The sequence below is a fragment of the Coturnix japonica genome, chromosome 1 (assembly GCF_001577835.2).
Source record: "Coturnix japonica isolate 7356 chromosome 1, Coturnix japonica 2.1, whole genome shotgun sequence".
Taxonomy (NCBI): Eukaryota; Metazoa; Chordata; class Aves; order Galliformes; family Phasianidae; genus Coturnix; species Coturnix japonica.
Genome location: NC_029516.1, coordinates 36,996,008 through 37,008,880, shown reverse-complemented (window position 1 = coordinate 37,008,880; position 12,873 = coordinate 36,996,008). Strand labels below are relative to the sequence as shown.

At 40.7% G+C, this 12,873-nt stretch overlaps 2 protein-coding genes across 6 annotated transcripts in view; one reads left to right on the top strand and one right to left on the bottom strand.

Annotated features, from left to right (window-relative positions):
- The window catches only part of METTL25 (methyltransferase like 25), a 66,125-nt gene extending 60,173 nt beyond the window's left edge, over positions 1-5,952 (bottom strand). For all 5 annotated transcript variants that reach the window (XR_001553892.2, XM_015857441.2, XM_032443748.1 and 2 more), the window contains exon 1: positions 5,699-5,952. Coding sequence is in view for 4 of the 5 variants with exons in the window: in XM_015857441.2 (XP_015712927.1) it covers positions 5,699-5,933 (235 nt within the window). In the remaining variant the exon portion in view is untranslated. The remainder of the gene's footprint in view (positions 1-5,698) is intronic.
- Positions 5,923-12,382, top strand: CCDC59 (coiled-coil domain containing 59). The gene is made up of 4 exons (XM_015857470.2): positions 5,923-6,173; positions 7,252-7,474; positions 9,417-9,516; positions 10,546-12,382. The coding sequence occupies exons 1-4, from the start codon at positions 6,041-6,043 to the stop codon at positions 10,705-10,707; spliced, it is 618 nt and encodes a 205-aa protein (XP_015712956.1). The 5' UTR covers positions 5,923-6,040; the 3' UTR covers positions 10,708-12,382.
- Positions 12,383-12,873: the final 491 nt, after the last annotated feature.

Here is a 12,873-nt window from a genome sequence, read left to right as displayed (position 1 = left end):
TTATAAGAACCGAAGCTGTTCAACATAAGAAATGTTTTGACTTAGACGTATTACGTTTGTGTCATTTCCAAGCTGCTTTGTGGCTGGCACAGGCTGCCCAGAGAGGTTGTGGATGCCCCGTTGCTGGAGGTGCTCAAGGCCAGGTTGGATGGGGCCCTGGGCAGCCTGGTCTACTATTAAATGTAGAGGCTGGCAGCCCTGCCTGTGGCGGGGATTTTGGAGCCTGATGATCCTTGAGGTCCCTTCCAACCAAAGCCATTCTACAATTCTATGATTCTATGGTGAATCTGCTGGGAGAATTAAATTAACTTTTATTACTAATCAGGTTAGAGCCAAAGTTAAATTCCAGTGCATATTTTGTTTGACTGAGGATGAAACATTTCAGTCTGGCACTAGTCAGTTCTGTAGAAAATGTTCCCTTTTCAAAAATGTACACCTATTTTTAAGCGAAACATACATTGGTAAGAATCACTTACTAAAACTGAGATTGCTTTGTATTTTCTAATTCCTGTGTTTTAGCTAAACATATTTGCTGAATTCTCAATGGTTTTGGTAAAAGTAATGTTAAATCTCTAAGCACTTATGAACATTTTATAACAGATTATAGCTAGCAAGACCTGCAAACAAACTGTAACACTGATTTTAAAAATATTCCCTGGTTTGTCTTTACTCCCATGGGTAGATAATGAGCAAGGGCATAACTAACACAGCAACCTTCCAGAATGTGCCCACCTGTACAACAAAGGATAGAGATAGCTTTATTCACCCCCTCTTAATTTTCTCTCATGAGTAGTGATCGCATATAAATTTCAGTCTATTGAAAACAATCACAAAAACATCAACATATTTATTTTCACAGTGTAACATTACCAAGGCAAGAGTTAGTAAAAAAAAAAACCAAAAACATTTAAGACTACGAAAGCATAAATACTGTCTAGGTCATAACTAGAATTAGACTCAGTGCCTGCATGACACTTCTTACAATAATTCTCTGTGATACAAAACCAAAAAAGAAAGTCATTTTTCACTCTAAATGACTGCTTGTTATTTTAACTTCTGAACATTTGCTAACTTATAGTTGATTAACCTTCAAGAAAGGTAAAAATGAAATACAGGGCCTGCTCCAAAAGTACAACCTCCTGTTTTGTTATATTGATCCACAGCTGTATATACTAAACAGCTTATTGGTGTATAACGTACTGGAGACTTGCATCTTTAAATGCAACATAATCATAGAATAGAATCATAGAATATTCTGAATTAAAAGGCATTCACAAGGATGACCAAGTCTAACTCCTGGCCCCACAGAGAACCACCTAAAATCAAACCACGTTTCTCAAAGCACTGTCCTCTTGATCTCTGGAACCTTGTAGCTGTGACCACTGCCCTGGGGAGCCTGTTCCAGTGTCCGCTCACCCTTTGGTGAAGAACTTTCTCCCAGTCCCCACTGTTACTTTCCTCATTTCTTCAGGCCCTGTCGCTGATACAGAGAGCAGAGCTCAGTGCTCCCCTTCACTCCCCTCATGTGGAGCTGCAGGCTGCCATGAGGCCTCCCCTCAGCCTCCTCTGCTTTGGGCTTAACAAAACAGATGACCTCAGCTGCTCCTTATGTGTCTTGCCTTCCAGACAGGTGTCTTTCCTCATCTTAAGAGACCTCCTTTAGATGATCTCCAATAGTCTTATGCCCTTCTTATATTGTGGTACACAAAGCTGCCCACAGCACTGGAGGTGAGGTCACACCAGCCCAGAACAGACTGGGACAATCCCTCCGCTTGCCCAGCTGGGTACAGCTGGCCCTTCTGGCTGCCAGGGCACACTGATGATTCATTCAACTTGCCATCAATCAGCACCCTCAAATCCCTTTTGGCAGGGCTGCTCTCCAGCCTCTAGTCCCCAAGTCTATACTTATATGTGGGGTTACTCTGTCCTGATTTCAGAATCTAGCACTTGCTCCTGTTGAATTTTATGCGGTGAGTGATTGTCCAGCCCTTCAATTTTGTCAAGGTCTCTCTGCAAGGCTTCTCTTATCAATGGAATCAAGAACTCCTCCTTATTTAGTGCCTTCTGTGAACTTACTCATATACAATTAAATCCTATATGCAGGTCATTAAAGATAACTGGCCCTAAAATGGAACTCCCACTAGTGACTGGTCACCAGCCTCATGTAACCCTATTTACTATAACCCTTTGCACCTGAGCTGTCAGCCACAATCTAGATACAGCAGAAAAACAGAAACAACCATACACACACCCATCTTACAGCACCCTACCCTGACAACACTATGGAAAAACATTAAACCTAAACAGGAAGACATTTACCCTAATTTTTCCAGGCTACCTTTCAAATAGCCCACAAAGATGAACAGCAGAAGCAAATACTCTGCAGATAACAAATATCAAGGGAAACCACATCATGCTATGCCAAAATGTAAGACACTTCTCTGCAGACCATCTCCACGCTAATGGCAGTTGTTGGACTACTTACGAATACTAAAAGCTGTAGTTTTCTCAAACTGTTTCTACTTTGGTTGCTCTCAAGATGAAATCTAATACGTCTTTTAACCAGACAGTCCATATACTTGCAAATAAATCTTTGGAGGAAAGAAGCATATGCCAAAAAAATTGTAGTACAAACGGTAATTTACAGTAAAATATGAGAATAATTAGGCAGAGATTTTCTATGCCTGTGTCCAATTTGCAGAAATCACATGATAAACAAGATGCAATAGGACTTTAGCTTTTAAATGTATAAAATACATAAAATGGCTTTCTATATCTAAAAACGGATCTGAAAAAAAACCTGTTTATTACAGCTGGAAACCAGGGTTCTAACCTTTATATCTTCACTATAATGAAATATCTGATGAGTGTCCAAAAATATTCTTTAAAACTAAGTTGCAGAACATGTAATCTTCCTCTTGCACATAGTACCATACAACAGAATATTAATGTGTTGCTTATCTATCTCTAAAACTACAGCTCAGCATGTGTACTCATCAAAATCCCTGTAGTAAAAGAAAATACTGTTCAGAATAACAGCTTTGTGTCAATCTGTAGTAATGCAGCTTTTTAATTTGCAGAGCCGTGTGAATTTGAACTGATGACCTCACATTTCCAAATCAATTCTGACAAATGTAGCCAGTGTTCCTCTTTAATTTCACTTGGGATTCTGGAAAACTTCCATAATAGTGTTGGGAATGTGAGCAAATATATGTGCAAACTCTTAGAGAGCAAAGGTTTTACCAGATGAAATGAAAATGCCATTTTACGCACACTGTGTGTAAGGTATTTGGGGTAGATGACTCCAGTGTCATTTGGACATATGGAACAAATCTCTTCTCATAGCTACACCTCCTCACAAGAAAAAGGTCATTCAGTGAATGACAGCATGTTAGGAGAGCATTTTAGTACTCATTTCGATCTATACATATATAACTGATGTTTAAATATCTGATAATTTTAACATAAGAAACAGCTTCAGCAGGAAGGCTACACACTCTCCTAAAACATGTGCTTCATTTTAGCCATAAATTGTGTCCTTTGATCCAGTAATTGCTGTATTAGGTTCTATAGCACACACTTTGAATATAGCTCAGAAAATGATTTTCCAATTTTAAATTCTACAACGCAATATTCAACCTTCCTGATTCTCTACTTTACAGGCCACCACCTCAAAGTCTGAATCATTTCATGGGCTATCCCATACATACAGTTAGGATTAAGGTAATTTTCCTTTACAGGTTTCTTTTAGATGACTTCATCCAAATATCCGTTTTGTTCTAGACTCAATTACACTCAATTTTATGTTCCTGCTATTGCTTAAAATCAGCTCTGACTCTGACATTACCTCTGAAATATACTTGACTTAAAGGTTTTGCTCACCACTTCCCAACACTTCTGCCTGCTGACTGGATCTTTGTCTTGTTTCCATCTGGCTCCCAAAGTTAATTAATAACCCAGTGTCTTTTTCATGCATAAATAAGCTCTGTTTTTTGTGTTGCTTTTTTTTTTTTTTTTTTTTTTTTTAAAGGAGTCTTACAGTTAATATTTTGAAGGTCTTCAGATCCCAGAGACAAATGTTACAAGTGATGTCGCATTTCACAGCTCTTCAATCACTTTCCAAATTCAAATTATTATCTGTTTGCCATTTATGCCAAAATGTACTCAGCTCCACATGCTGTTTTTTGTGGACCCTTCCATTACACTCCACATGTTCTTCTGTCTCATGTGTCATTTCACATGCCATGTTCCAGAACTAACGCTACATGAGAGCTATCTATGCTTAACAAGCTTTGGCACAATGCAGTTTTTTCCTCAGCTGCATTCTTTGTGAAAGATTTTACCTTAGTTTTGATGCTGATCTCTTTGCCAGGACTCAGGTCCCCCAAATAACAAACCTTTCAGATGCTTTATCTTCATTTCTCTACTGTTACCTGAGAGCATATTATCGGTACGTTTCCCTTTTTCATGAACAGCAGTAAATTCACTCATAGAGTTTCATAGCTGGCCTCCACTTGAGTTACTTGAAAATTACTAAAAATATGAAGTGCTTCTTAAATAGCTCTCGTCAGAAATAAAACTGCTTTCTGTCTTCCTTTGCCAGCCACTCATTATAACAGACATATAGGAAAGCCACGCTTAAGTCTTTTCCAGCTGTCCTCCACATTTCCACAGTTTCAACATTTGGAGGACTTAAACAGTTACATCTTTCCACTTGGATGGATTTATTTTAGATATATTTATGTATATTTGTTCATTTTGCTCCAGTTATTCAGCAATTAGTTCGAGGGAAGGATTCTGCCAGCTGGGAGCTTCATGCCATGCCTCACTCAAAAGGAACAGGGTGAAAGTCTGAAATGAGACAAGGACACCACCCAACCTTATGAGAGCCTCTTTCAATTACACAGAATCAATGGATCACAGAATGACCTGGGTTGGAAGGGACCTCAAGGATCATGTAGTTCCAACCCCCTGCCTGGCAGGGCCACCAAACATACACATTTACTAGATCAGGTTGCCCAGGGCCCCGTCCAACCTGGCCTTGAACACCTCCAAGGACGGGGCATCCACAACCTCCCTGGGCAGCCTGTTCCAGGGCCTAACCACTCTCCTAGTGAAGAACTTCCCCCTAACATCCAACCTAAATCTTCCCTATTTTAACTTAAAACCATTTCCCCGTGTCCTGCTATTGTCAGCCCTTTTGAAGAGTTTACTCCCCTCCTGGGAGTAAGTTCCCTTCAGGTATTGAAAGGCTGCAATGAGGTCACCCCGCAACCTTTTCTTCTCCAGGCTGAACAAACCCAACTCCCTCAGCCTGCCCTCACACCGAGGCAATACTATGAACGTCCCAAAGATGTTGCAATAACTGGAGCGAGGTGAGCAGTACTGGTCCACATAGAGGCACGAAGGAGCAGAAACGGCTCCATGAGGGCACAGCCCTGTGGAAACGGCTACGGAAAAGCAGCTGGTAAAGGTGGAGGAATAAAGAGCAGCTCAGCAGAGTGGTGTGAGATTCTCCTTTTATTAAAGCAAAGGGAAACGACTGCAATCTGACATCGCAATAGAAAAGCGGAGGCCAGAGAAGTCTGAGCGGGGAGGACAGAACCTGATAGCGCCTACACCGCCTGAGACACCACAGTGGGAGGCACTAAACGAGTGTTTACTCCTGCCCGAGCCCCAACGCCCCGCCGCGACTCACCCCACCGCCCGGCCGCGGTGCCGGAGGCCTCCGGCAGGGGGCGCCGCAGCGCCTGCAGCACGACCTCGGGCCGCGCCGCCACCAGCTGCTCCCACAGCCCGCGCGTGTAGAACTCCGTCGTGTGGGCTCGGCACAGCGGCAAAGCGCGCACCAGGAACCGCGTCAGGCGCCGCAGCCTCTCCTCCGCCTCCGCCGCCGGCAGCTGGGCAGGCAGCGAGCCGCATGTCCGCCGCATGGCCCCGAGCCACTACTGCCCGCCGGGCGTAGCAGTAGGGAGAGTCGAGTGCGGAGCGGAGGCTGCGCGTTGAGATGACGTTGTGATTGTGCGACGCTGAGGGAGCGATGGCGGCGGCGCGGCGTGACGGGACCGAGCGCGATGCCGTGGAAAGTGCAGGAGGCGCGACCCAGCGACCACGGCAGAAACGGGTGTGGAGGCCCATGGCGATGCACGGCCTGATGGGGAGCGTCCAGCAGGGTGAGCCGGGCACTTGGGTCTCCCAAGACTGACGCTAATCACGCTGCCGGCTTATGGAAGTCACGCAGCTGAATGGCTTTCCTGTGGCGTTGAAGCCGTGCAGTCTCCGTAAGCCCGCTGCGTTGCTAGTATCAGTAGCATAACGTGTGCTGTGTTCGATAAAGTAGTGTGTTTGCAGTGGTAGTGAAGTTCAGGCAGTAATTCTCAATAAAGCAGCTCGGCAGAGAAGGACCTGGGGGAAATGATGGATGAGAAACTTAGCATGAGCCAGCAGTGCGCTCTGGCAGCTCGGAAGGCAAACGTGATCCTGGGCTCCATCAGGAGAGGGGTGGCCAGCAGGGACAGGGAGGTGATTCTCCTTCTTTACTCTGCTCTTGTGAGGCCCCATCTGGAGTACTGTGTCCAGGTGTGGAACCCTCAGTACAAAAAAGATGTGGAGCTGTTGGAAAGGGTCCAGAGGAGAGCGATGAAGATGATCAAGGGGCTAGAGCACCTCCCCTATGAAGACAGGCTGAGGGAGCTGGGCTTGTTCAGCCTGGAGGGGTGACCTCATTGCAGCCTTTCAATACCTGAAGGGAACCTATATCCAGAAGGGGAGTAAACTCTTCAAAAGGACTGATAATACCAGGACAAGGGGAAATGGATTTAAGTTGAAAGAGGGTAGATTTAGGTTGAATGTTAGGGGGAAGTTCTTTACTAGGAGAGTGGTTAGGCCCTGGAACAGGCTGCCCAGGGAGGTTGTGGATGCCCCGTCCTTGGAGGTGTTCAAGACCAGGTTGGACAGGGCCCTGGGTAAACTGATCTAGTAATTGTGGAAGTTTGGTGGCCCTGCCAGGTCCCTTCCAACCCAGGTCATTCTGTGATTCTGTGTGATTCTGTGATAAGTTACAGTGGTGCAGTGGGGATCGGGTTTCATTTTTTTTCCCTGTGAGTCTTTCAAATGTCATAATGCAAATGATTGGGATTAGTGTCCTCTTTTGGAAAGAACATGGATGTGAAGTGGTCCTGATGACAACTAAGTGGTTTGCTGCTGCTCCAGTAGAGATGGATTTGACTCCCTTTTTCCTTGTATTTACAGGACGAGGATTTGCATTTCGGAGAAAACAGAAGATTGAAAGAAAATACAGGAAATTATTGAAGAAGGAGCAGAAGATCTGTTCATCACGGGCTGATCAGTTCACAGATACTTACCCAGAGCATCTGAAGCATCTCTACCTAGCAGAAGAAGAGAGGCTTAAGAAACAGCGCAAGTCTCCAAATGATTCAGTTCTGTCAGAAGAAAAGCTTAATAAGGCAGTAGAGTAAGTCGTGACAATATTTCTTTAAAAACAATGGGTTTTATGCTTGCAGAGGTACTTTAAATCTTACACCTTAATGGACTTCAAAATGATGATTTGCTTAAAAAATGCAAGTAGGCCTTCAGTGTTTTTCTGAACTGTTAGAAAATGTAAGGATACAGCTTTGTGGTGTTTACATTAGAATCAGCTTAATGGTGTTTAGGGTTTGATTCCAGAGCGTCAGCCAATTTTTATACTATTTATAATAGAATATTAGAGTTGGAAAGGACCTTTAAAGGTCATCCAGTCCAACTCCCCTGCACTTAACAGGGACACGTACAGGTAGATCAGGTTGCTCAGAGCCTGGTCTAAGCCTGACCTTGATTGTGTCCAGCGATGGGACATCCAACACCTCTGGGCAACCTGTGCCTTACTACCCTAATTGTAAAAAAAATAATTCTTATGTCTAATCTAAATGTTGTCTTTTTGTCCCCATTACGGGGAGTAATGTCGATCTTTGAATTCTAAGCTCTGTGTGCATATAAATGTTTGGGAAAAGAACGCACAAGAGAGTACAGAGAGAGGCAGTCAGATCCAAGCCCTGCAGTAGGAGGAAAGTAGAGTTGTGTGTGGAATGGGCAGTTAATTTACAGAGATGTCTGATGCAAAACTGAGGCTTTTCATCAAACTAGATTATATTTTTATTATTATTTTTTAGCTTTCCGTAGCATCATTGTGATTATAAACGAAGTGTGTAATTCTGTGTGAATGTGGCTGCTGATGTGTGAGGTGCAGTGACACTCTTAGGTAGGCTCCAGTGTTCTACAGGGATGTGAATGGAGCTTTGATTAGGTAATTCTGTTAAAATATTAACATATATTGCCTCTTAAGTAGTTTTACAGTTCTGAGATGGGGTGTCATTACTTAGTATTGCCACATGATGGAGATAAAAGCATAACAAATATTTTTACTTTTTCCTTTCAGAAGAGCTGCATTTCATAAAATATGAGCAAATCTATGCACTTTTTGATTTTCTCCCTGAGATTTACGAGATGCTGATGGTGAATTCTCTTTTATTATGAACAATAGACTAAACAAAAACTCATTTTGTGAATGGGTGTTAAATATCTAGCAAGGGTTATGTTTTTTAAGTGTGAAATGTTCGATACCGCCCTGTTAACATAAAGGACTTATCAGAAAAAAATAACAAATAGTGCTGCTAAGCAGGGACGTCGGTACATCTACTGTAAATAACATGACAATAAATACCAAACAAACGGCACTATGGAGTGATTTTGTAAAGTTTTCTTTTGTGAGGGATAACTTCTTTTTGAATTGGGGAAGAAACATAAATTCAGCTCCTAATTTCAGAATGTAAGGGTAGTCCTAACCCTTTTCAGGAAGAGTTTTAGAAAGGCATTGTTGCCACTAATCTTTTTTCACTTTGCCACGTCAGCATGAACTCTCTGATGAGCAGTTTGCTGGCATTTGCTTTTCATCATATCTCTGCAGTTGTGTGCATGTGTTGGAACTGGGAGATAACGCAGCTCAAAGTTAGTGCAGTGGTACAGCTTTTCAAGCTCAGAATACTTGGTATGATGGGGAGAAAAATCCTCTTTTAGGCAATCCTTAGTGCTATAGTGAATATATGCTATTCAGTGAACACCCAGCGGTTAAGATGTGCTAAGTTCCATGCAGTTCAATCTTCAGTTCACTTGGAATGAAGAAATATAGATTGCTTAGTTACTAGAAGCTCATTACAATACATGATGCCAAATAGTATTACATGTAAGAGTAGTGCAATTAGGTATTCATACAGTATGGAAAGATGAGCTTTGCTCTTCTCTTATGCTATCTATAAATCTGTATTTCTAATTAACCTCGCCCCATATGCAAAAAACAGTGCAAGGCTGATTCGGCCTATCTGCAAACAGGCATATTTGAATTTTGTGTACTTTTCTTACAGACCAGTTATAACTGAAGGAAAGTTTAAGAAGAAAACATCCAATCAGAAGACAAAAGAAGAGTATGAGAAAATACAGGCTGAGCGTGCAAAGAAGAGAGAGGTAAATATTAAACACAGATCATTTAGGCATAGAATAGTTTAATACTATTTCCATCTGGATTCAAATGGGACTATGGGAGAGGAGCACAGATACTGGTGATATTTCAGTCTTCTTCAGCTTGCCAGTGATGAGCAATTCCAATTCAGGTCTTTGGAATTATGACTCTTGGTTCTTATTCTTTGTCTTCCACTTGCTGTTAGAGGGATTTTATTATGTCACTTATTTCATCAGGAAATATTGAGACTTTCATTTCTTTGGGGGTATTATTCTTACTAACCTTTGTACATCACAGAAGCTATTTATACCATGGAAGACAAAAGTATAATCGACAAACTTTTGATGTGTTTGGATGTTCTGCAGAAACATCAGCCTTTGCAGTCATCATAGCATTGAATTTCAATTAATAAACTTGATAAGAAGAAACCTTAAGTCTGATTTGTGATGACTTGTGTAGGATACAAGAGAAGGAAGCTAATTAGCTTGACCAAAATCCTTACTAAAATTAATTAATTAAATAAATAAATAAAAGCGCACCACCCCCAATTTACCCAACGTATCTTAACTATCCACATAGAGTAAGTGCCTCCATTAGTGTTCTGGTTGTATGTGTGAAGCATCCTGGACGAGTAATGTGTATACAGTTGAAAATTGAATTTCATCTTTTCCTTATCTTAGTAAAGACAGCAGTCTGTTTTGCTCTGCTGAGAGCTGGTGACTGTATAGAGGTGGAAAACTTTGAGTACTTGAGTCATTAAATAAAGAAAATAAAGCAGTACATTTGGCAGAAAGGATGTAATACATTTTTGGGGGCAAACCTTTTTTTTTGTGGGACATTCTACAAAGAAAACTTGGCTTTTGTCTTGAAGCTTTAGACAACATGTATTTTGATTACATTATGTTCTGAAACAGTCCTAACTAATCTTTTAAAGTCAGTTGCCTACTGTCGGTACAGTACCTGATGACAAGTGCTCTTACAAACGAGAATATGTTGCTTATAGATTTTTTTCACAATCATCTGTTTTGTTTTAGGAAGCAGAAAAAAGAAAGCAACAAAAAGAAGCAGCTCAGAGGTTGTACAAGCAAAAGAAAATGGAAGCTTATAAAGTACTGAGTAGGAAGACAAAGAAAGGACAACCGAATCTAAATGCACAAATGGAGTTTCTTCTTCAGAAGATACAACAAAAGACATAAACCTATGCATAAACCTCAGTTACAGGTTTTGAGTTACCTGTGGACATTTTATTAAATGACTTTCAGTAAATAACATCTTTTTGTTTCTACTTGACTTTTTACCATTGGCACAATTTATCTTCCACAATTGGACTGATGAGATATTCATCCTGAAAGTATTCTGTTCTTAAGAGTCAGTGAGGCCTGGTGCTTTGAAAATAAACGGTCTGTATTACTAAAAGTCTATTTGTGTAATATCCTGAATTCCAAATCATTAGGTCTTGGTACCATCTGAATACGAATGTACGTTTGTTTTATAGCTCTTGACACTTCCTGCTGGTGTGACTGCTACAGTGATGCTTACTGAAGAGGAGCAAAATGAGTGGAGTAAAATGCGACATGTTTGATAATCTCATGAACTGCCAAGGCAAGAAGTATTCTGTTGGATAGGGTTTGACACATGAAAACAAAGAACATCAATTATATTTGGATGGCTATTATTCCCTTTGAAACAACGAAAGTCAAAAAAACATGTTCTAAAATTAAATATATGGTATAGACTTTGATCTTTGTGGTCCCTCCCAACTTGGGGTGTTCTGTAATTCTGTGAAATCTTAGTTAATGTGGAGATTTAATTAGTGATCTTTAATAGAATGAAAAGGTTTGCATTGAAAGTAATGCAGTTTTTCAGGGCATGCTCTGTAAGATTTTCAATACTTCTACAAATTGCAATGTAATTATCACATTAGAACTTGATGCCAAATGCAAAATTCTCCTTATTTAAAATGTATGAGAAATAGAAACAGTTTTGAATAGTTTGACAAGTAGTGTTAATTGAAGAATAGTTTAGGAGTTCGGGTTGGCTAAAATTCTTGTTATGTCAGTATCTTCAGGCTTTTTCCAAATGTCATTAAACGTTCTGCAAGGCTTGGCATCTTTTCTTTCTTGTGACTTGGATGCAAGTCATAAGAAGAGTATAGGAAGCTTTCTGAAATGAACATGTCCTTCCTTGTGGAAGACAAAGGGAAACAGTGACATGCTGGTATTGTTCTTTTCTGATAATTGCTGTAATTAAAGTCCTTACAGAAAGGCTTTGGTTGGAAGGGATCTTAAAAATTATTTAGTTCTGACCCCCCTGTTGTGGGCAGGGTTGCCATGCGCTACATCAAGCTGCCCAGGCCCTCATCCATCTTGGCCTTGAACAGGTACCTCCAGGGATGAGGCACTGTCAATTTTGGATTGCTCCGCACAGAAGCAATGAAGAGGAAAAAACAACTATTTGACAGTAATACACAAGACTTTATCTTCTGAATAATACAAAAGGAATATCATTCATATAAATTCATGGTTGAAATCCATCCTTTTCCATTTGCATGTGTCTGTAACCTATACAATCTTTTAAAACACCAGCTAAGGAAATAGAAAGCGTAAGTATTTAGAACTGTTACCTTAGAAAGATCTCACCTCAGTTTGCCATTAGCTTAGTCGTATGTACTGGGCACAAGTCTGTAGGGATGACATCTTTCCTGTTTATATGGGAAAGGTTTCAGGAAATGACAGGTGTTAGACTGAGAATGCATTAGTCCATGGCCATCCTGGATTACTATTACTGTTATTCTGCCTGTATACCAGTATCCTTTTAGAGATGGTGTTTATCTGTAAAGCATTTGGATTAAATTTAAATTATGTATTTGAATTGTCTATGTTGACTTTACTGTCTAAATGTTGTATTTTTGATTCTTCGTGGAGGGGAAGTTAAGGGTAAAGTGAGCTATTTATTTCTTTATTTTGGCATATCTGATTTAATTTTAACACATCTCTCAGATCAACTCAATAAAACATATTTGTTTTAGCAAATATGCATTCGTAATTCACTCAAATAATTCAATGGCTTCACATCATTCCACCGTAGCAGCAAGAAGTTTCAGTAGTTGAAAAGTGGAAAAGAACAGAATTTTCTTCTGAAAAGAAGTATCTTTTTCACTCGTTATTCTCTGCTTAAGGATTAGAAGTAGGAGAGGATTTCAGGATACAAACTATGTGTTCCACGGTACTGCTTATAAAAATTAATCTTGCATCATTCTAACTTTACTTATTCTTCAGTCTTTTTACTCTGTGCTCGGTAATATGTGATACAAAACTCATGCTTACCTCATTTTCCTGACTGAGAACCAGAAGATGCCTCCT

Bases quoted from the DNA above. Each gene is read 5' to 3' on its own strand.
- CCDC59 (XM_015857470.2), top strand. From the start codon at position 6,041: ATGGCGGCGGCGCGGCGTGACGGGACCGAGCGCGATGCCGTGGAAAGT. The intron at 6,174-7,251 runs GTGAGCCGGGCA...TTGTATTTACAG, and splicing joins GATGGGGAGCGTCCAGCAGG to GACGAGGATTTGCATTTCGG. The intron at 9,517-10,545 runs GTAAATATTAAA...GTTTTGTTTTAG, and splicing joins AGCGTGCAAAGAAGAGAGAG to GAAGCAGAAAAAAGAAAGCA.